The sequence below is a fragment of the Podarcis filfolensis genome (assembly GCF_964270895.1).
Source record: "Podarcis filfolensis genome assembly, chromosome: 14".
Taxonomy (NCBI): Eukaryota; Metazoa; Chordata; class Lepidosauria; order Squamata; family Lacertidae; genus Podarcis; species Podarcis filfolensis.
Window position 1 is genome coordinate 40,069,901 of NC_139616.1, and position 23,705 is coordinate 40,093,605.

Sequence of the window (23,705 nt, forward strand, 5' to 3'; positions counted from 1 at the left end):
TGATTCACTGGAGAAGCTCATGGAATCTCTCGGGTCACTGTCATACTCCCCTATGCTGCCCTCGGATTCTTCCCCTTCGCTCTCCATTTCCTCTCTCCCCTGTGCTCCTGCTCCCGAGCCCGACAGGCGTGATTCCGCTTTTCTACATGGAACAGTATCAAAGCTGCCTGCCTGAGAATTCATATTATGTGCTGCCTGAGCAGGCAATCTTCCTCAATACACCTTGTTTCCAATGAAAGCTATTTGCAGATGGGTAATAGATGCTGCCAACTTTCCACATCTCACTAGTTCTTACCTAGAGCAGGCTCACAACAACAGCAGCAACAAATATAGTATTCTGGGAATTCGCCTCCAGGAACTGGAAAAGCACTTTGCAATGAACAAGAGCCAATTTTTGTGGAAAGAAGGGATGTAAAGTATGAAAACTGATTTTGTTTTATAACACCATGAAACAAAGGGTGTGTGGCATACCAAAAAGGATTACAAAAGATATTAAACCTGCAAGAAAGATGGAAGATGCAGATGCAGAAAGGCATGAAAAGCAAACACCCTCTAGATGGACTGAATGAAAGGACCTGAAAGTATCTGACTACCCAGGATTGGAGCAGCTGCATTTCTCAAGCCAGAAGAACCAGTTTGCCTACTGCAGAAACTGCAAACCCTGCAAAATCATTGCTCAAAGCTCTCATCAGAGACCTATAAAACAGCTGATCCACAACCATGTTCAAAAGCCAAGAGCAGTAGAGATCCCAGTATAAAGTATTTATTTAATACTCAACAATTAACACAAATTCATCCTTTTATTTTTATTTTTACAGTAAATAAAAACGTATTATTCCCCCTCATGCATGATCACTGTATTAATCTAAGCCTTTTTAAAATTTTAAATGTGAAAAAATAAAGTGTTTCCCCCATTTCATCTTTTAATCATACCGCTAACATCTGGTGTTGTGCATTAATGGAGACAAGATGTAGAATTATATTAAGCCTAACGTGGTTTGCAGTTACTTGTAATTTTGTTCTTTTCTTTTTTTACATAAAGTGTTAAAATGAATCAATAAATCATCCCATAAAAATAAATATTGAACAAGAAAGAACCAAGAGGTCTGCAGCTTCCCCTTCTCCAAGGATCACCCTGTTTCAAATATTTGCATGCTCTGTTTCGTCTGCCAAAATGCAGTGTTTTGGCTGGGTTGTAGCAAGATCACTGAATGGGTGCAAGGGGGGGGGGAATGCTGTCTCTCGGGGAATGAAAAGTATTTCAGCCACAGTACATATACATACAGTGTTAACTGGACTCAGAGAGGGTCTACTTTGATTAAGCCTTCGGTATTCAAGTGATCCACTCGCATTAAATCACATATATTAAGAGTGGAGCAAGACCTTAAAGATGATTTGGTCAGTTCACAGCCCACACGCTATATTCAAAATCATCCTGGGTTTTCTACAGTGGAAATTAATTTGGTATTTCTGCTTGGGGTTTTGATTTCTTTGGCTCATCTTCAAACGCTTTTGGCACCGGGTCTACTGATCATCCGCTACAGCAATTACAACTCTGCATTTTACGGGGTCCCTTGGTGACAGTTAAGCGCTTAATTTATTAGTTTACTGAAACAAAAGTGTAGTTTTTTAAAAAATGTAAAGCAACAAATGTGTGTTTCAGCTTTATTTAGTGTGACTGTGAAAAGAGGGAATACTGCTCATGGAATCACAGAGAAGGCTACATCTCAGTCCATCACCAGCCAGCGTTATCAGAGGTCCACTAATGATCACACCAAATCAGCTCTCTTGGCTACCCCATTGCATTTTTACATAAATAATATAGACCAAAACATTATGAACATCTCAGCAACCTTCTTTTAAACAGAACAGAGGAGCCCTTTGACCTGTTGAGAAACGACTGCAGGACTCGTTCTCAAAGTGTCTTTTCTTTCTTTTATCCCCCAGTGAGCACATGGTCAGATTCCAAGCTGCTCTGGAAGGTCTCAATCCAGTTCAATGGGGCTGCTGTCTTCCTGTCCATCTTCCGTGTCATCCTCCTCCCCAGCTACCATCAGGCTGTTTAAAAGATTGCCTAGGATGGAAGTACAGGACAAGGGGAAAGTATCAAGAAGTGGCCATTTTTGAGTGCCCAGTAGAAGGGCAAGTTCCCACATTCTGTTTGAGAGATATGCTGAAATGACAGCTGTCACTGGGTTGTCTGCCAGGGTTGAGTAACCTGGTGATGAGACACTAGTGTTGTATCAAACATGCAGCAGGGAACATTGGATTAGCTGACAGGTAGCTTTCTAGATTGAGGGACACAGTGCTATTTTTCTGCCAAAATGCAGACTGTAAGTAGGAAAACTGGTGTCAGTACACGTAAGCCCTAAGCCCTGTAAGCTACTGTACTTCAAATGACAATGAGTGACGAGCATCCAGCAGTCTCTTTTCATTTAGATTAGCTTGTTTATCTATGGTGTTAAACTCACCTAATAGTCCTCCATAGGATGATGTTTGTTTGGGTGGAACACCAAAGAAGAGCTGTCCTATTCTGTCTAGATACTAAAAAAGCACAAGAAAGAGGGGATGTTATATTAATAATAATTTATTATTTATATCCCGCCCACCTGGCTGGGTTTCCCCAGCCACTCTGGGAAGCTCCCAACACAATATTAAAAATGTGATAAAACATCAAACATTAAATACTTCCCTAAATAGGGCTGCCTTCAGATGTCTTCTAAAAGTCAGATAGTTGTTTATTTCCTTGACATCTGATGGGAGGGCGTTCCACAGGGCGGGTGCCACTACCAAGAGGGCCCTCTGCCTGGTTCCCTGTAACCTCACTTCTTGCAGGGAGGGAACCACCAGAAGGCCCTCAGAGCTGGATCTCAGTGTCCGGGCTGAACGATGGGGGTGGAGACACTCCTTCAGGTATATTGGGCTGAGGCCATTTAGGGCTTTAAAGGTCGGTGCTGACCTTTAATTGTGCTAACACTTTGAATTGTGCTCAGAAATGTATTGGGAGCCAATGTAGGTCTTTCAGGACCGGTGTTATATGGTCCCAGCAGCCACTTCCAGTCAGCAGTCTAGCTGCTGCATTCTGGATTAGTAGTAGTTGTTATTGTAGCTATTGCTGTCTCAATTCAGACACCACACAAAACCATGGTTTGCATTAGCTGTAGATTAGAATCCAAACCATAGCTCAACCCTCGAAATGTACTACATATTAACCACTGTGGAAAGCTATTCTCATTTCCCCACCACTCAGATCCATTAAGTCCATTCCTTAGTCTATGACAATTCCCTAATGGAGAATTAATGGCCATAACTATGGTGTATCAGTTTTGACACCCTGCCAAACTATTAATAAAGATCCTTAACCATGGGTTGATGTCCGACTGAACCACAATAATTCCTTCACAGGGAAAACAAATTAATTTCTAGCAACAGAATTACACCTGGTTTGCCTCCCCCGACCCCATTCCCTCCAGTCTCTCTCTCACAGATTGTATTACTACTTTTTGGGTGTAGCATTGCAGGTGTGAGGCTTAACTGCCAATGGCAAATATATGCAGCGCAGCCATAAACTTGCCAAATGACTTCAAGGCACACTGCTGTTCTCTCAGCTTCAGCACCTCTATTTTCAATCTGGGGGGTAGTAATATCAGCAGAGGCAGATTTAGGGGAGCACAACTGATTCACCCGCAATGGGCACCACAACAATGACTTAGAACAGAAAGCAAGAGGTGGAGGAAACTGAGCTTTGGTATCACACAGGGTGCCACTGAAATTTGAAAGCCCAAAGTCTGCCACTGATATCAGCCTACTTTACAGTATTAGTGATATGTGAGGTGCTTTGAACACTTGAAAGTCCCATGTAAGTATCACCCCCCTCCTGAATTAGTCTCTACACACACAGTGCTTTGTAACCCTGATTTAGAGGACACTGAAAGCAAGGTTGATCTGCATGCTATCCTTTAAGGTAGCCTCTCTAAATAGCAATCATCACCATCATAAAAACCACCTGTGGCCCTGCAGATGTTACCTACTGGCCATGCTGGCTGGGACTAATGGGTTTACAGTGGTACCTCAGGTTACAGAGACTTCAGGTTACAGACTCCGCTAACTCAGAAATAGTACCTCGGGTTAAGAACTTTACTTCAGGATGAGAACAGAAATCGCACGGTGGTGCCGCAGCGGCAGCAGAAGGCCCATTAGCTAAAGTGGTACCTCGGGTTAAGAACAGTTTCAGGTTAAGAACAGACCTCCAGAACAAATTAAGTTCTTAACCCAAGGTACCACTGTATTTAGAACAACTACTTATATACTGCCTATAACAATCCATCTTAAGGCAGTGTACATGCTAACCAACAGCATCTGGGAATCCAAGGCTGGGCAAGGATGCGTTGAGCACTGCGCTCAGCAAATATGGAGAATAGGGCATTTTCAGCGGTGGGGCCTAGGCCCTGAATCTGTTTCCCTTGGGAGAACTGTTTAGCACCTTGCCTTGAAGCCGTCAAAAAGATGATGATTTATAAAATTTGTATACCACCCATCATCTGTAAATCTCAGGGTGGTTCGTGAGATTGATAACATGGTTTTATTTCGAAGTGCTTTTATGCTGTCTGATTCCTAGAGTTTATGATGCAGCTGGTTTTTTTTATAAACTAAGGTAAGTTGTTTCTGAATCCAATTTAATTGCACTGTTGCTGCTTTATTGTGTTGTGAAGTGCTCTGGGGGGGCACATATGAGACTGAAAAGCACAGAAGCAAAATGAAAGTTTATAAAGGTGACCGTAAAGGAATTAAATTCCACCAATTTAAAAGTTAACTTACTTCATTATACATAGGATCCCTCTTCAATGAAGGTTGATACTGTTCACACAATACTGTAAATACTGTTAGTTTTCCTCTAAAAAAGAAGCAACAGAGAATGTAAAACCAGGCACAAGGGCAAAAAAAGACAGCATTGTGCTTTGCGGCTAAAACAAAACCATACCCATCAACTGCCAGCAGCAGAAACCAAATGAAATTGAGCAATGGCTGTACAAAGGGAGGTCCTCTTTCTATGGAAGGATGCTTCTGTGTATAGGTCGTAAAAACCACTAATGCACTGCTTTTGTTCTTCAAGCACAGGAATCTGAAAAAAAGGAAACAGAATTTTTGAAGTTATGAATAACGTCAAAAGGTTTAGAGAGGAGCTATGTACAATATCAGTGCCAGGACAAGAAGAGCTCAATGAGCTTAACACTCTTTATTGTTTCGTGCTTAGAGCATACCTGAAAATTTGCATATTAAGCAGGTCACCTTCACAGTAACCTCTGGCGTCACCGCTATTAATGTATTAGAGAAGGGAAATTAAGGTCGAGAGCGGAGTCTTGCATTGGTGGTAGAATGCTGTCGCTTGGAGGACAAGACTGGGTGCTTGTGGTTTAAAGTCCACCTCAGCTACATTCTCACTATTCTCTCATCTCAAGAGATACAGAGGGTAATAAAACTGACCTACCTCATGGGTTTGCCCATGAGCACAGGGTTCACAGTCCTGCTCTGTCCCTGCTGGGGAATGTGTTGGTTAAGCAGCAGCAAGCAGGATCGAACCTTGCACATCTGTGGGCGTCACCCAGTGATGTCAGCTGATGGGACAAGTGGGTGTGTTTCTGGGGAAATGGCTTTGTGGGCCAATTTGGACCCCTTGGCGGGCCAAGATTAGTCTGTGTCACAGAGCTTGTACACCTTTCTGTTCCTTTATTTATTTAATGGCTCACATTTGTATCCTGCCCTTCATCTAAAGATCACAGGGCGGTTCACAACATAAAAAGACAAAATGAGAACACCATATACAAAACAAAAGAAAACCAACAACAAACCAATAACCCCTCCTTCCCTTATGGCTAAGAAAAGTTATCTCAAAAACCACACAAGCGTGTAAACAAATTAAGATCAAAACACATACTGTAACACTGCCTGAGCGACAAACATGTCCACTTCGCTGCGATAACCCCTGGATGAGGAATATTCTACCAACATGTTTGCACATCCTTCACCATCTGTGGAGTGCAAGAAGTGATACCGAGATTCACAATAGTTTTGCTCTGGAAAAGAAGTTGAAAAAGAAAATCAGTTTGCGCTCTCTCTCTCCGTGTGTGTGTGTGTATGTGTGTGTGTGTGTGAGATATATGTATATAACTGTCTCAGTTTATATTGGCAAGATGGAAGCCGTTTTACTTTTCGAGAATACTGCAAGATTTGAACAAGCTAATAAAGAAAGTACATTATAGCATGCAACATGAAGGTTGGAATCCCAAGATATGAGTGAGGTTTATTATTTTTTAATTCAATATTGTGATGCAAAATATTCTATATTTTTAAAATGTTGCAAGACATTGATAAGACAATAATGCAGTGGTAAGTTACTTCCTTGCACATTCAGAACAATAATAAAATAAAAGGTATCTTGAGAAATAGATGCAGATTTCAGCTGTTTTTGTTGTTGATGACATTGCCCTGATGGTCTTGGACCCAGAGACAAACCTGTTGGAGGTCATCAGGGAAACTGAAGCATTTGTTAAAATAGCCAGACTGACCATCAATAAAACTAATTCAGAGCTGCTATGTTTGAACGTCCCCTCAGAATTGCAAATAAGGTTACAAATCAAAACAGGCTTTAAACTTTGCCCACATCATATTAAATACCTGGAAATTAATATCACAAAATCCTATAGTACAGAGCCAACTTTCTGTCAATGGTGAAGAGTATAAAAAAGGGGGGTCCCCCTTAAAACGTGGTCCAAGACATTCATGTTGTGGATGGGGAGGGTAGCATCAGCCAAGATTATGATATTGCCAACGATTTTATTTCTGTTCCAAACTTTGCCCATATGTACTTATACTCTTAAGAAATGGCAAAAAATGATTGTGAACTTTGCATACAACAGCAAAAGACCCAGATTGTGCTTAACGGCGTTGTTTAAAAAATCTCAGAGGGAAGGGGCAGGGGCCTACCAAATCTGCAAAGATACCACGATGCTGCCCACATACAAAATGCCTTTGGCATGATGCACAACATAAAAGGAAAGGCATGGGTGCAAATGGAATTCGATAAAGCTATGCAACACAGAATCCCAAGCATACATTTTAAAATCCATAATAAAATTATTCCAGAAATGAATAATTGCAAAACCCATTTGCAAAAGCAGGAAATCTGTCAGTCTTGGGTCTCCAAATTAGCCCCACCTATATCATCACTAATCCCATCCACATTGCACTTTTACTCACCTGAAGGAAACCTATTTGATGTAAAATGGAAAGAAAAGGGCTTATACAGACCAGGTAACCTCTACGAAAATGATAACATTCTTGGAGCAGAATAAATTATGGAAAGTTTGGGTGAGGTCAACAAATTTATTTCAAATCCAGAAGTTAATTCCCAAGCACCATTGAGACTTTTGGAAAAAATAGTTTTAAATGTGGCTGAGCATTCTAAAAAAACATTATATACTCAATGATCTTGCTGTTGGGCAATGTTCAGCCACCAAACAACTTTGGGAAACAGACTTAGGCACTGAAATTGAAGAAGCTGACTAGAACAACCAATGGGCAAAAAGCCCTTTAAAATCGGTATCAACATGTGTAAGAGAAAACTCCTTTAAGTTCATTGACAAGTGGCATATGACTCTCTTAAGACATACATCTTCACCTACATGCTGGGCAACTGGTAGAACATTCCACATTCCATGTGGAGGACATATGAACTAGTACAACCATTCTTGGAATCAGTATTTGCTGAAATAAGTAACAATCAGAAAGTATTGGGTAATGAAAGTTTGGGTCAATTAACAATGCTTAAGGAAGGGCAACTTGCTTCATTATATAACGAACTTACTACTTTTCTTCTGGTGGCGGCACAATTACTAATTGTGCAGAATTAGAAAGGACTTGAATATCTGCGTATCACACAATGGAGATAGGGCATACATTTTATTCGGATAAAAACTTAAGAAGAAGGTATATGCCTTGAACAATATGTATGATGTGGATTATTTTATTGAAGTTTGGCAATCCTTCATAAAATACTCCGACCACGCATGTGGATTTATGGCAAAATCTTATACATTAATCTTCTGTTCCAGGGGAGGAGGGTAAAAATGGGGAAAACATCTTGTTCTGCCTATACATTGTTGAAAACTAGTAAAATTTTATTTATTTAAGAAAGTTTATTCCTTGCAGATCATAACAGGCTGGTGAAAGCAGACACTTTAAAATTATTAGCAACCACCATCAAAATAAGGACCACAAGAATGCCCTAGTTTTTAGAATTGTATGATTTTAAAATTCTAATTGATTTTGGTGGTTTTATCTGCTTAGCATCATTCTTGTGTTCATATTTTGTATACAAATTGCAATGGCTGGTGCTTTTATTTGGTCTGATAATTTTCCCTGCTTAGTTTTTTGCATTTTATACTCTGACTGCAAAGGCCAGTGACTGGTGAAAATAAAATACCTATCTCTCAATTATAAGTTAATAATTAGTTCGCTATTTTAGATTTCCTAAAATTAATAGATGAATAAATCATTTTAAAATAATTCTTCTGAATTTTCCAGGTATCATTAAGAAGGAAATTAAAAAACCTAAAAAAAGGAAAGTGATTAATTAGATTGTTCCTAGCTAAGTATGTTTTTAATCGAGCATGCCTAATGGTCTTTGTTAATGAATTAACAAATGCCACTCTCTTGTCATTCTCATGTCTTCCCTTTCTTTTTCTTATGAAATCAATAAATTTAACCATATAGGCTACATCCCAGATTCTTAAAAGGCATTTTTCAAAGGATGTTGGGTTGACCTTTCTCGAGTTGACAATTTGGCCACCGTCAGTAAATGTATTAACTATTATGTCTTTCAGGTAGCCTAGATGAATGATTAAGAGATCAACAGACGTCTCTTAACTGGTGTTATTTTCCATTTTGCTTATTATCAGAACCAAATTTCTAATTTGAGGGCAAGCCCAAAATATAGTTTAAAAATGGGCATGATACCAGTTACATCTCCAACATTTATCTGTTGTGTTTTTGTATATTCTGCTTAGTTTTCATGAAGTTAAATATCTTCTGAAGAATAATTTATAAAGAAAAAAAAAGATTCAAACGGAGTGTGAAATGTGGATTTTATTTCCATTTCCATGCTGTATGTGGAATATTGTCATTAACCTCACCTTCCCATCTACCTAGGAAGGGATGACTAATAGTATCTAAATTTGCTGAGATTTTACATAGCTGACCTATAGTGTCTTTGATAGTTAGTTAGTTAGTGCAGTCACTCAATGAGTTATGCTTAGCACTTATGGAGGTCACTACCTAACTTATTTGTAGAGACTAAAAATAATGGGAGGCGAGAGTTGCCAGTATCAGCAACTCTGTGTTAATACATTTTTCAACATATTTGCAATCTCAAATTAGACCATAGTCCTCTAATACTTTAAAATTCCCTAATACTTGTTTATCTGTCAGTTTCTCATTACAATAAACTGCAGTGTAAGGTGATGAGCCAGGTATTGATCTATTTTTATAAGTATAGGAAATTTTAACTAGAGTGCTAAAGCACGGATTAGATTGGATTTGAGCCAGATCTTCTCTAGTACATGTAGAAAGGTGTTGAATAGGTGTGGAAAATCTTTGTGCCGCCAGCCTGGTAGCTTTATCTAAAGTAAACTATGAGGTTAAGTGATGCCACACAGCTCTGTAATCTTTCACAAAACACAGTAAGGTGCTACCCTATTTTCATTTAATTGGCATAATGTTCTACTTTGTTTTTAAAGTTTCTAGTCCATATGAATGCACAGAAAGCCTGAGAGTCATTTCGGAGGGTTATCAGAGGTCAGAAATATGCAAGATCCCTTATCCGCCCTCCCTCTACATGCTCCACTCTACCCACCTGCCCCCTTCTCCCCACTTGCTTCATATTTCTAACAGGTCAAACAGTGGCTGATAAAATTTTGTTAGCGACAAACTATGAACCGAGTAAAAAAGAATTATGAATTTCCTTGAAACGCAGCATGAATTTGTGTGGAGGGTGGAGACAGCAGCATAGAATATGAACAAACTTTGGTGAAGGGCTGCAGCTCAACGAAAGGACATCTGCTTTGTATGCAGAAGGTCCCAGGATCCATCCCTGGCAGTTTAAGGGAGGACTGGGAATATCCCCTGCCTGAAATCCAGGACAACTGCTGCTAGTCAGTGTAGACAATACTGAGCTAGCTGGACCAATGGCCTGACTCAGTATATAAGGCAGCCTCCTACGTTCCTAAAGCTGAATATTCTTTAAAAAAGAATATATGCTGTATTTTATAACATATGTACTACAATGTAGTAAGATACTGAAATACATTCATGTTAAAATAAGTCTATTGAGCAGGTGTCAATACTGTATGGATATGAGGGATCAGAGGCCTAAAAAAATCTAGAGACATGCTGCCAAGTTTCTAATTTATCTCTGTTGTGTTCATCCCAGATTTAAAAATAAAGCAGACACTGAACACACACTAATCCAAGTTGCCATAATCTCAAGCAATCGGGCCAGACCAGGTTTAGTATTTTACAAGCCAAGATCTTTCTCTCCGGTCTGATAGGCTTCAAGGCTGAGCAGAGTAAAACAAGACATTTAAAAGATGCAAGCTATGCTCTCGAGAGAGAGCTATTTTAAGTATTCCCACCAGTTTGCATGTGCCGGTTGGGACATATAGACCCACCCTCAATTCGATAGCCCAGATCACTCTGGAGATCCCTCTCAGTTTCAGAAGTGATTGGAAGTGCAGTATGGGAGCTGCTCTTCAAAGTCCCCTTTAGGGCATAGAACTCTTTTTAGATCTAGGCCACAGTGGCCTGGTACACCAGTCACAGTAAATCACAGTTCATGAACTTGCCTTTCCTGTTTGTCTCATTAGAGCACAGCAGAAGCAAACCACAATCCCTGGTCTGACATTATGTCCAAACCAGGTACTGTGGTCTGTTTCGCCCACTACAGATTGTGGTGCGTTGGGAGCAAAACAAATGATTACCCTGAACTTGTATGTAAAGCTAAGCCGTGGATCATGGTTTGTTTCTTCCTGGCATGAGCAGGGAGGAATAAATTGACTGGGTTCAGCATATTCATGGTAGAACATTACATGCAAACAAAGCCAGTATCTGGATCTTTTGAAGAGCAAGCAGCCAACCAACTTAATGGCCACTTACATTAATTGTTCCTACCTTTCCACAGCGTGATGGCTAGCAACTGGTGTAATTTTGGATGCCCAAGTTTTCCTGATCCGCCACTAGACCATTTCAGCGCCCTGGAAACAAAGGCCACTCTTTCAGGTGAATTTGGATCCATCAGGCTGAACACTTTGGCCAGGTTCTCTAGAAGGAACCACAACAAGCAACACTTAGCTGAACATTCTTTTAACGACAACTGCATCCTTTTTGTTTAAACACAAAGGTCTTGTAAAATTGCCAGAATATAAGCAGTTAAAACGTCTTTAAAGCGTGAGTTTCTTTAGATAGAAATCAGCAAGGAACACCTAATTGACCTCTCCGCTGCAGTGCAAGGAGCCACACCCTTTCCTAATACGTGATGGCATGTCAGGGGGCAAGTTCCCTTGTTGAATGGCTTAACACAGATGTTCTGAATCTACCATAATTTCAGGCAGGTGAAGAAAAGTCTATCTTCCATCAGAGGATGCTGTCAAGGACCAAAGCCTGAAGATGGAGTTGGGTTGCAGGACACCAGGTAAGTTGCCAGGTTGGCAAGCTACAAAACTCTTTCTCTCCCGGCCTTCATTCTGTCCACAAACCCCTGGATCAGTGGTCAACGTGGAAAAGACTCTCCAAAGGATTTCCAGACGGGCAGCTTGTGTGAAGAGCTATATCAACTGCATGCTTACCGAATCAGGCAGTCTGATAAGTAAAGGGCAAAAAGGTCGACCCGCAAGCAGTGAGCGCATCGCCAAGCAGACTGGAGAAGTGGCTGTCCATCAAAACGGCAGAGAGGTCAATTATTGTGCAGACATTACAGGTTGTGCCTGTGTTGGGGAGAGGATAGTGCCAAAGATCACGCTCCACCTACAAACAACTCTAGTTTACTCAGAACCATGGTCAGTTCATTATAATAGTTTATTTTTCAGTAACTTGGCATCAGTCGACGATAGGTCTAGCAGAGGCTTCTAGCCATGATAGCTCACGTTTGGTGTTCAGAAGCAGCATCTCTCAGGTAAGTGAGGCAAAATAACAAAAAGCGAAGGATAGCTATCACCTTCACACACAGTTTGTAAGTTGTCAGAGCCACCTGGCTGGCCACTGATGGAAATAGTGATGGACTAGATCAGAACTGTTCTGGTCCAGGAAGACAATTCTTAAGTTCTCCCAACTCAGGGTGACAGAGGACCAAAACAAAAAAAAAGGGAATCAAAGCACTTGACGCTACTGCTTACACCTCAGAACTCTAGGTGCCCAACTATGAAACAAAAACTGAAGAAGCTCTTACCTAATAGCTCATCTGTAACTTTTGCATCCGATTTCTCTAGCGTCTCTAGAACTAGCATGGACAAATCAGCAGCGCTGTTTTGCTAGAAGATACAGAAGAAACAATACTGAATAGATTGAAGTAAACCATCAACATTAAGAGGGCAGGGTGGGGGGTGTATATGTCACAAATTATATATAAACCCCCCCCCACTTGGATTGTGTCATTAATGTTGCTTGGACTAATTTCCCCGAGATTTCTGAACAGTTTTATTCAAACCAGCACAAATATGCTGGTGAAGGCTGCTATTTTTATATTCTATTTGTAGAGAGCTTTTGCAATAGTCTAAGAATCAATTATTTAGGGTGTGCTTATGTCTTACATAGGCTGCTGCTACCACTCATTCAACAATGCAACCATGAAGCCAGGCAGCTCCCCATTTTTCTAAACTTAAAAGGTTTCTCTCTAAGGCAGTAGGAGAAGTGGAAGAGCTGAGGCTGTGCACACTGTTGCATCAGACACTCTCTTCCAGCCTTCAAAGATTGGGGGGGGGGGGAGGGAGAAAGGAAAGAGGGGCAATCTGAGCAGTTGTTTCAGAGTTGCCCTGTGCTATATATTAAAATACTTATTGTTTGGGCAATAATGATCCTCTCTCTTTCCTAACTTCAAAGGGCCGCTAAGAGAGAGACATAAGCACAGCAGATGCATTTGCCACCTCAGTGCTTTCCCAGAGTAACTGCTCATGCACCAGGTAAGCGCATAAGTAGCAGATTGTTAGGCTGCTTTAAAACTGCTGCAGTTGGCCACAACCCAGCATTTATCAGGGCATTCCCACCGCTATCTTTCAGTGTTCAATATTTATTACATTTACACCATTTTGAATGGGTCTTACTTGATTGTGACTGAAGAACAAGAGGGCCCCGGAATACATGAGTTCTCTAGCTTCCACATGTTTGCCTTGTGACATGTACCTGCACATGGAGAGAGAGAAAAAGAGTGAAAGGTATTCAGAATACAGCAGAAAGAGGCAAGCTAGCATATGTTTGAAAATGCTTTGTACTGAATGGATTTTTATCTTTTAAATCATGAGATGCAGCAGACTGCAGGAACAAACAAAAACTCATGGAAGGTGTTCACGAGAAATGTATTTTGAATTGCCCCTCAATCTTAGGGGGCCAATTTACACAGGTACCCACCTAATGAGAGAATGTATGCATATGAGCATTCCTTGTTCTCAAAGAAGAAAGCAAACTCCCACCCCACTCAACCCTCCAAAAAACCAGACTGCTGCACACAGTGTTCTTGGCATCCCATTGCGCATCCATATATTCCTAGCGAGGAGAGATGCTCCTCCTGCCCACCAACCGAGAAGACAAGAAAACCGACAGAGAGAAGACTGCAAAAATCGAAACAAAAAGCCAAACAACACCTAGTATGTAAATGAAGATTCACCACATGAATAAGACAGCATTATTTAAGAACTATTTTCCCACTGAGCTGCCACCCAGCTGTCTTTGGCAGCAGCACCAAGCCTTAAAAAGAAATATCTCATTTATTTTCTCTCCACAGTGCAGAAAGCCCCCTCCAGCCATGGCTTGTCAGTATTAGCCTCCGAGGAAATAGAACCTGCTCTCTTCTTCTGCAGGTCAATGTCTGCAGGAGGATGGAGGCGGCTATCTCTAATCCTGACCGAGTGGCCCCCACAATCCCCTGTTGCCTTTTCCTTGCACTTTCAAAACCCACCACACCCTGCCACTGGTTCCAGCTTTCCTGAATTTGCCAAGCCCCTGCTGATTTCTAGACACCAGTGTTATGTGCACTGCATTTACAATGAAGGGGTCCTTCAGGCTGCTGCTTTCCCATCTAAAATCCCCAAGCAGGGTGTGGCATATGGCAAAGCAGCAGTTAACAGCAGCTGAAATAGACAGCCTCAGTAAATTTGGACAGGCAGTAAAAGTGTGACCAGATGGCAACGTGGGTTTGATACTTGCATGCCAAACCAGAATTTCAGGAAGATGGCATAGCAGGCAACCTCAAAATGCAGACACTTTTTTTGGGGGGGGGCACATGTTCACTGTGTAGTAGCCCTTGTCATATGGGCTGCATGACCAAACAGATCCTATGCTCACTAACACCGGCATCATGGATGGGATGGAAATAGCAAATGATTAGCACCACACAGAGCAGCTGAAGCATGCAGACTGCAGGTGTTTACAGTGCCCACATCTGTCTATCTTCGAAATTGCTGCACCCTAGGAAAGCTTCAGTACCAATGCTCCCGCCCTCAAAGATCAAAATCATATACCATATTAGCTCAAGCTATTCCATACATTCTAGGAAGTACCTTATTTCAGAACCTTTTCATTCAGTGTAGAGATTCACCCCAACTCCTTATAGCCTGCAAAATCGTTACCTAATGCCTACAGAAAGACAGTTTCCTTCCAAAAGCCACCATCTTCTTCCAGCACACAATTCTGCTTTGCTGATTATATGAGATTCCCCATTTCAAAGAGCTTCTCAACTGCCCCCATTCAAAGTGATTTTGCCCCTTTCTACATACTAGGATAAGGCAGAGATACAGAAAAGGGGTTTTTGCTCATAGGAACTTTAGGATTCATGGTCACTTTTTCAAAGTATCTGTGAGAAACCAAACAAGCATAGCTCTATATGAAACAACTGCTTCTAAGCACAAGAACATAATGAAGCTACCATAGAAAAGGGCAGTTTCCCAGATGAAGCACATAGTTTGCTAGGGGGCAGACAAAAATTATGGGTATTTTCAGTGCAAAAAAAGTGAATTTTGGCAACCCCAAACATTCTCCAAAATATCCTAGGGTTGTGTTTGTGTTATGCACTTTTTCTCACTGCCGCTCTCTGCAATTGCTCAGCCACACTGTTGTTTTTTAAAGCCATTTTAAAACCACATTATTCCTGCTGATCTCTGAACTAGCCAATTAAGGAACATGCAATCAGAATTATAACACCAGGGCACCATATAGCCAATCCTGACATCAAAAAGACAAAACAGAGAGGGTGATATTTACTCTGTTTTGCAGCCCCTGATTTATTGCCAAGATTGGGGATGCAATTCACAAGGGCTAAATTGATTTGCAGTTCTACTCTAGTTTTGGTTCAGTCCGAATCAGATACAGTTCTCCTGAGTGCATCAAATTTTCTCTTTCTTTTTTTCTTTTGCAAAAACATAGGATTCTAAATGGTACAGCTATATGTGAAAATAGGCCAGGAAATGGGCAATACTTAATGAAATCACAAAACCAGAAAAAGGCTCCTTGATTCCTTCCATAATTATCCGACAGTATTATGCAAAAATGGAAACAGATTTGTTTAATATGCTTACCTTGCAGAGGTCACCAAATCCCATTTTTCTTGGCACCGAATTTGTGCAGCGCCCAGTATCACAGCTCTGATCATGGCTTAATCATAACCTTGACTGTTTTACTAAGAGTCCAGACAATTATTTTCCACTGCTCTGGAATATCGGCATAACTAAGAACATCAAGCTGATGTTATGCTCCAATTAATAGCTCCCAGACTTTTTGTTTCATCAGTTATGCTTACAGAAATGACACAACATAAAACAAATGGATGAACTATAGACGGAAAAGCCTACATCTCTCAGGTTTTCTGGAATTATAAATAATATAGCAGAACTGTAATTAACTTTGCAACCATGCAGTTTGGAGAAGATACCACCCACAAGTTTGCTATGCAGCACCTGAAAGCACCCCAGACCACAGTGGTACAAAGAGAGCAGGTACCACATCAACATATTTCCACACTTGTCACAATGAGATCTACTTTCTATCATTTTATCGTCGGCACAAACTCAAGGACATCCTTGAAACCTAACGTTCAGATGTTTATAATCTAACAAATCCAACAATTTAGGTAAATATGCAGTGATAGGGGTGAGGAGGTACAGAAAACAAAACAAAAAACAAGATTAATTTCAAACTCTTAACAGTTCATAGATGATTATATGACGTCCTTACAATATGTACAATTGCCATTTCCTCTGCAGTAGTTTTCACTAGGGTTTTCATTAGAATTCTATGATTCTATGATTCTACAATATGTACAATTGCCATTTCCTCTGCAGTAGTTTTCACTAGGGTTTGGGCAACTTAAAAAGATACCCTTACACAACATCTGGGACATGAGCTTCTTTTGTGATCTTTCAAGCACTCTTGAGCCTCCCCCCCCCCAACACTGCTGGCTTTCAACAGAATTCAAACTGTGAACTCAATGCCATCTAAAGCATCTAAAACCTGCCACTTCAGGCCACTTTACAAAGGACATCTGAGAGGTTTCTTGTACTGCTTGTCTATAAATGGAATTTAAAAGTGAACTAAGTACTTTTAACAAGCTCGTTCAGTTGCCTTGATCCAAATAAAAAGACTTGTGTGCCAAATAAATTTTTGTGTGTGTATCTCAATCTTGATCAGAAAATGGAAGGCTATGCCTAGCATCAGTTGTCTATGCTCTGGCTAGAAGACAGTTAGGCTACCTCTGAATACAGTTTGGAAACTACAGGTAATGCAGAATTCAGCAGTCAGATTGCCGTCTGAGACCAGAAGGTCTGAGATTACATAGAAATTGGCCCAAATGCAGTAGCTACCAATTAATTTCCATGCTCAATTCAAACTGCCGAGGACCCCAATACCAGAAAGACCACCTTTCCCCACATGAACCAACACTGACCCCTATAGCCTTCATCAGAGAAAACCTTTACTCAGGCCTTTAGTTGTTAAGCTAGCCTCTAGTGTGGTGTCATCTTGTGCATGTGGGGAGGAATAGGACTTGTCCTCATTCTAATGTGGGGTGAACATTTTAGGAATGTTGTATTGTACATTGGTTTCAATAATCTTGGCTTTTAATTGACTGTATTTAACTCTTTTATTTTATCTCATTAAATCACTTTGATACTTTTTCCCCCTATAAAGCAGCTAACAAACAATTTTAAATGTTATTGCAACTTGTTTGCTGAAAATCTCTTTACACCCAGGCTTCAGTTTTCATTTTTTTATAAAAATCATGTTATATATCCCCATATTTCCACAAGCTGCTCTCAGTGACAAATGATATATCAACCTTTAAAGGAATCCAACCTCATTTTATTTTCCATTTCAAATGAGAGGTTCAGTTGACTTAATGTACTGCAGCATGGATCTATGTTTCAGAAATGACTTGATCAAGTGTCCCAATTTCTCAGATCTGCAAAAAGCTTTGTATTTGCAGGGTAAGAGAAATGGGCCTGAGGAAGAAAAAGACAAAAGCTGAGACATGCAATTATCAACCCTAACCTGAGAGAAGTAAAAGCTTGCACCATAATAAAATAAAAAGGTAAAGGACCCCTGACAGTTAAGTCCAGCCGCGGACAACTCTGGGGTTGCGGCGCTCATCTCGCTTTACTGGCCGAGGGAGCCGACGTTTGTCCACAGACAGTTTTTCCGGGTCATGTGGCCAGCACGACCAAGCTGCTTCTGGCGAAACCAGAGCAGCGCACAGAAACACAGTTTACCTTCCCACTGGAGCGGTACTTATTTATCTACTTGCACTATGACGTGCTTTCGAACTGCTAGGTTGGCAAGAGCTGGGACCGAGCAATGGGAGCTCACCCTGTCACAGGGATTTGAACCACCTACCTTCCAATCGGCAAGCCCTAGGCTCAGTGGTTTAGACCACAGCGCCACCCGCTTAAATATTAAAATACTGTAGTTAATATTTAAGGTTCTACAACAGTCCAATGTTTTTGCTACAACCGAGTAGCACAACCAACCTCTCCGGAAGCTGTAACCTCAGAGAAAGGAACTAGCAGATAGTACAAACCCCTGTTCAACCATGATGTTCACTAGGCAGCCTTGGGCCAGCTACTCTCTCAATCAAACCTCTCATGGGTTGTTTGTGGGGATTTAACTCAGGGATAGACAATGTGGGGTGCTCCAGACGTTCTGGACTATACAACTCCCACGGATAATGCTCACAACTGGCTTTTTGCAGACAAGTAAGATAATTTCTGCAATAGCTGGTGATTTGTGATTGTAATGGAAGCATTAAGGCCCATGTTCCCAAGATACCTTGAATATATTTCCAAGTGTCATAGAAATATTTTCCCAATGCAAGCTATGCCTTATATTCAAATACTTCAATTTCTCTGATCTATACTATATAAGGATTTGTATCAAATGGGTAAGGAAATGAGACAAGAGGAAGGTAAAGAGGGAAACTGAGGTGCAATTATCAACTCCAACCTGAAAGTACAAAATACCAACTCAGTTAGCTTGAGTCAATGAGACCTTTGCCATTTTTCTACCCATCAATGCATTTACCATTGCCTCAAACTACTGCAATTACAACCAGACCTCTGGGGAAATATTTGATCTATGACAGTGCTTGACTCAGCTCACACATTAAAATATTTTCCCTCTTCTAGCTGCAAGACTCAAGGCAGCAATAACAATTTCCACTATGGCCACAAATTGAATTCCTTCTCCCACTCCTGATAATGAACAAGGTTTCTTCTACTCTATACCTCTTGTCTGAAGTAATGGAACTTGGATGTAAATGCTTCCACCTTAACCTGTTTTACACCCTGACCTCAAATGCATCTGCTTATAATCCCAAATATCCTCTCCATTATCCCAGTACTTCAGGTTGACTGGGATACTGGCTGCACGTTAAAGATAACTAATCAAAAGATTATACTTACTCATTAATACTTTAGCTATCCTGTCATACACACTACAATGAATTTGTTCCAAGACTTTCTGTACAGGTAAAAGGATTTCTCCTGTACAGAATGCCTTATTTTAACTGTGCTTCTTTACTTGCTGGCTTTGTTTAAATATGCTGCCATCTGCTGCAAGTTCTAAAGGTGAAGAGGTTAAGTCGTTCAACCATAGCTGTCAACTTTTCCCTTTTCTTGCGAGGAATCCTATTCAGAATAAGGGAATTTCCCTTTAAAAAAGGGAAACGACAGCTATGAGTTCAATTGAAAAGAAAAAAACCCTATAATCATGCTTATAGTGAGAACCAAGTGTCGTGAAAAACCAATACCATTTATTTCCAGCCAATACCAAGTGACTTACCTCTCTGCACCCTGCATTGCTAGTCTTTTCCACCTGGTCTGGGAGGTTGGGGTCCTGACTAACTCCAGCTACCAAAGCTGAGGTTGCTCAACAGATTCCTGGGTTGCGGTATTGTTTAGGGGTTTTCGTTGCTGTTATTGATAATAATTTTTTGTATCTTTCTTCTTAGATCTTATAATGATTTATGTGGAAAGTCTTCAATTACGGTTGTGTATTTTTCAATGTATTTTATTTATCTGTTGTGGTTTATGTATCCTTCTGTTATGTTTGTAATTTTTTAAATCTTTTCATGTTGGTAAGCTGCCTTGACTATGGTTTTAACTATGGAAAGGAGGCATACAATTAAATGATGATGATGATGATGAAATAGGTATACAAAGTATACAAAGTAAGTATACTTTGAAGGCTCCCAGTGTAACAGTTACATTGTGTCATATATTTTGACAAGCTGAAGCCAGCTTGGTCAGATACATCTGATGAAGCAAGATCCAGCCTACAATAGCTTATGAAACAAGGCATTTCTGAATCTTAAAATAAACATAGCTTTCCCTTCTCAAATATCACTAAGATGCCTATCCACTTGCTGGATATAAAAGGTGGTTGTAAAATAACCAATGCCTTGCTAGATCAAAGAAGTCTATCTAGTTCAGCAATGTGTGAGCAGCACACTTTGTGCTCTCCCCACATAGTTCTCAGTGGTCGACTGCTTCTGAAAAATGGAAGCTCTATTTAGCAGTCAAGATTAGTGACTGAGAGCAACTACTTCCTATGAATTTGTTTAAGCCTTGTCAGAGCTACCCAAGTTGGTGGCTGTCCCAAAATTCTGTGGAATAGATTCCACTCATTAAGTGATGAATGAAGCAGCAATAGTTCCTTAATAACCTACTGCTAATTAAAATCACTGGCTGACAGAGAGTGTTGTACTAAGCAAGATTAAAGAGAAGTAGCTACATCACTTTGCTACAACAGAAGAAAATGCTAGAAAGACTGCTATTTCCAGTTACTGGTACTGCAAATGCTTACTGCGCTTACCAGGTCTACATTTCAGCTTTGAACAGAAACGTCACCCAATGTATAACTCTTGCATTCCATGGTCTTTTCAACCTATTGTTTACTGTCCTTGCCGCCTCACCCCCCAAAGCATGCCAAAATATATCTGCCAACTAAGGATAACCATGCATCTGACAAAGTGGGCACCAACTTACACATGAAAGCATTGGCACAATAAACCTATTAATCACTCTCTCACTGAATATATTACACAGGGCAATTTTAAATGCATTGAACAGCACTTCTGACCAGTTTGCACTGGATCTTGGAAGGCTGCAATTAAAGCACTACAGCCATATTTCCATTGCAGTAATTTAACACATATATTAAAACTCATAAAGCAAGATGAGCTGGCTTCCGCCCTTTTCAGCTGCTCTGACATGAACCACATTGCATCAGGGCAGCAGAGGGTGGATAGCAAAGCTGTTTGCTTTAAGCCTTTAACATGTCTGTTTTGTAAGTATGTGTCTTTGTTTTGTGGGTCTCTGCTTGCGTGCAGGAGACAGTGAGAGCAGTTCACTAGTGGAACGTTCTCCCTAGAGAGATCGTGGACTCTCCTTCCTTGGAGGCTTCTAAGCAGAGGTTGGATGGCCACCTGTCATGGATGCTTTAGCTGTGATTCCTGCATTGCAGGGGGCTGGACTAGATGGACCCTGGGGACCCCTTCCAACTCTACAACTCTCTGTTTCTATGGTGTGTGTGTCTGTATATAGCAAGCTTTAACATCTGTTCTGTAGGTATGCGTATATGCGGGGTTTGTGTGTGTATATATAGGAGCATCCATCCATCTACCTACCTACCTACCTACCTACCTACCTACCGGCACGTATACACATAGAGACGACTCTAAATGCCTCACTCATTAACTCTGCCCCCCTTACTCTCCCTCCATCTCTCTTCTGATCCGGAGTTTCGCATAGATGGGGAGACACACCGAGAGCCCCCTCCTCCCTCCCGCGAACCCCGCCCCTTTTCTCGACCAATAGAGCTTCGGCGAATCGAGAAAGGCAAGAGGCTCAGCCAATCGTATTGGGGAAAGGGCGGGGGCGTGCGCGCGGAGGACTACTGGTGCGCAATTAGAAGCGTCTGGAAAGAGGCGGGGCGAAGCGAGGAGTATATTCACGGCGGCGCGAGGGGGGGGAGGGGGGGCTATGTGTGAAACGAAGCGCGAGCGGCGCCCCGGCGTACCTGAAGAACAGCGTCCGGTACATCTGGTGTGCCTCGTAATAGTCCCCTTTCTCCACGCTGGCGCGGAGTTTGCCCTCGACGCGTTGGACGCCGCCCCGGTTCCGGCCGCTGACGGCGCTGCCGCCCTTCAAGGCCTCTTGCTCCGCCGCCATGACTGCGGGGCGGGGAGAAACGCCACACAAGACGGCCGGAGTTGCCTCACGCAGCGCGGCGCATGCGCGGCGGCCTTGCCGGCTTCCGTCGGCTCCGCCTAGTCAACAATGGGGAGGGTGGCGGCCGCCGAGGGACACGCGCACGCAAACGAGCCCCGCCCCCGGCGTCTCCGAGAGTGTGACGTCTGACGTGGCTCGGCGCGAGCCTCAGATGAGGAGGGAGGGTGTGTAGGACGCAGGGGGCGTTTCCAGCGGCGTCTCCATGACGACTTTGCTTGCAAAGGGGGTTGGACGAGATGACCCTCGTGGTTCCTTCTAGTTCTATGATTCAGTTCTTTCACATGTCCCTCGAGTGCTTCTTCGGATTCCTGGAGGATCAAAGTGGAGCCACTACCACCTTTGGTGGGACTGATCTGGGGTGCAGCGATTTTGGCGGAAGGCTTCTGGTGACATAAATAAGATCCTAAAAGAAAACATTTTACTCTTGCCAAAATTGGTTTTGTTTTTTTTTTGAAGGAAAGAATATCAAGATACAAAAATTAAAAGATTTGTTACATTGCCTTTTTTTTCTGCACGCCGACCGATTACCCAAAGATGGAAAACATTTTTAATTTAACACCACGTTATGGTGAAATAATATTTGGAATATTGCATTACGTGAGGAATTTTCCTAATCCCCGTTTTTGGAAAGGAACCACCTCTTTTGTCTGTTGGGATTTCATTGAATACATAAAAAAGAAAATTTACACTTTTCTCTTCCACAGCCCTAAGATAGGTAACATCTAACTGGCTGAACATTTTTCTTGACACAGTAGCCTTTTTTTTCTTGGTACTCCTTGTGTCTCTGATGGTTTCTTGTTATAGGTTTAGGCTTAGGTTTCTGTATTCTGTACCTCATTCTTTCGTTTGCTATGGCAGTACTCTTCAATTGTCTCTATCTTATTGCAATTATAGAGATAACCAGCTGTATCATTTTTTCTTGTGAATGTAACATCCCATGCCAGCCTTGGTTTGGTTTCGTTTTTATGCATTTGTTTTATGAAGTTTTATTTTGATACTTGCGCTATGTGGATCAAATTAAACAAAAATATATTCTGGACAACAGAGGTAGCCAGCACAACACCCCACCCCTCCTCACACATAAAATTTGTCTGAAGCTCCCTTGTGCTCTACCTATCTATCTAACACACCACTCTACAGAATATTAATCCAGAACTTATTTTAAGCAGAAAAGAGCAGCAAGGTAACTCCTTCCTATTCCCCATCTGCAGCAATGCTCTTCCAGTTTCTGACCCATTGGCTTTATTATTTAAAATATTTTAGACACTGAAAAGGCATGTAGGAGAATCTTGTAAAAGCTAAAATGTGGGTGGTGTGCATGTTGGATGTGTGGGAAACCTCACAGCATTCATTCTATATTGACAATGTCAATCAAGAGCCAGTTTTTTTGGGTTTTTTATATAAAAAAAAATAGATGGAGCTGCACGCAATTCATCCAGAACTGCTTCCGGTTTACAAGACATTGCTTCTTATTTGGGAAGTACCCAGGAAACTTCTACCTTCATCAGTAATGACAGGCCATGGAAACTGAACCTGTTAAACTACCAACACAATTGAAACGAACAACATTGGTACTGGGTGTTTCTCTGTAAACAGACATGTGGCTAAATTACTCTTAAAAAAATGTGGCAGAAGAAACCACACCTGTCCTATCTGTTATATTCTGAACAT

General features: G+C 41.4%; 1 protein-coding gene across 2 annotated transcripts; it reads right to left on the reverse strand.

Moving 5' to 3' along the window:
* Nucleotides 1-747: 747 nt before the first annotated feature.
* Nucleotides 748-22,079, reverse strand: GET4 (guided entry of tail-anchored proteins factor 4). 2 transcript variants are annotated; one of them, XM_083585354.1, is made up of 9 exons: nucleotides 21,823-22,079; nucleotides 13,368-13,446; nucleotides 12,497-12,578; nucleotides 11,224-11,373; nucleotides 5,936-6,074; nucleotides 4,982-5,122; nucleotides 4,819-4,894; nucleotides 2,472-2,544; nucleotides 748-2,074 (listed from the first exon to the last, which is right to left on the reverse strand). In XM_083585354.1, the coding sequence occupies exons 1-9, from the start codon at nucleotides 21,972-21,974 to the stop codon at nucleotides 1,986-1,988; spliced, it is 981 nt and encodes a 326-aa protein (XP_083441480.1). In that variant the 5' UTR covers nucleotides 21,975-22,079; the 3' UTR covers nucleotides 748-1,985. The 2 variants fall into 2 exon arrangements, with proteins under 2 accessions (XP_083441480.1, XP_083441481.1); XM_083585355.1 differs by lacking the exon at nucleotides 21,823-22,079 and adding an exon at nucleotides 21,451-21,485.
* Between the last annotated feature and the right edge of the window lie 1,626 nt (nucleotides 22,080-23,705).

What these genes read in the sequence shown, in the direction of transcription:
- GET4 (XM_083585354.1), bottom strand. Translation starts at nt 21,974, where the DNA reads ATGGCGGCGGAGCAAGAGGCCTTGAAGGGCGGCAGCGCCGTCAGCGGC. An exon ending in CTGCTGCTGGCAGTTGATGG is followed by an intron (nt 4,895 to 4,981) that starts GTATGGTTTTGT and finishes CTTCTTTTTTAG; the next exon opens with AGGAAAACTAACAGTATTTA. An exon ending in ATCCTATGGAGGACTATTAG is followed by an intron (nt 2,075 to 2,471) that starts GTGAGTTTAACA and finishes CTTCCATCCTAG; the next exon opens with GCAATCTTTTAAACAGCCTG.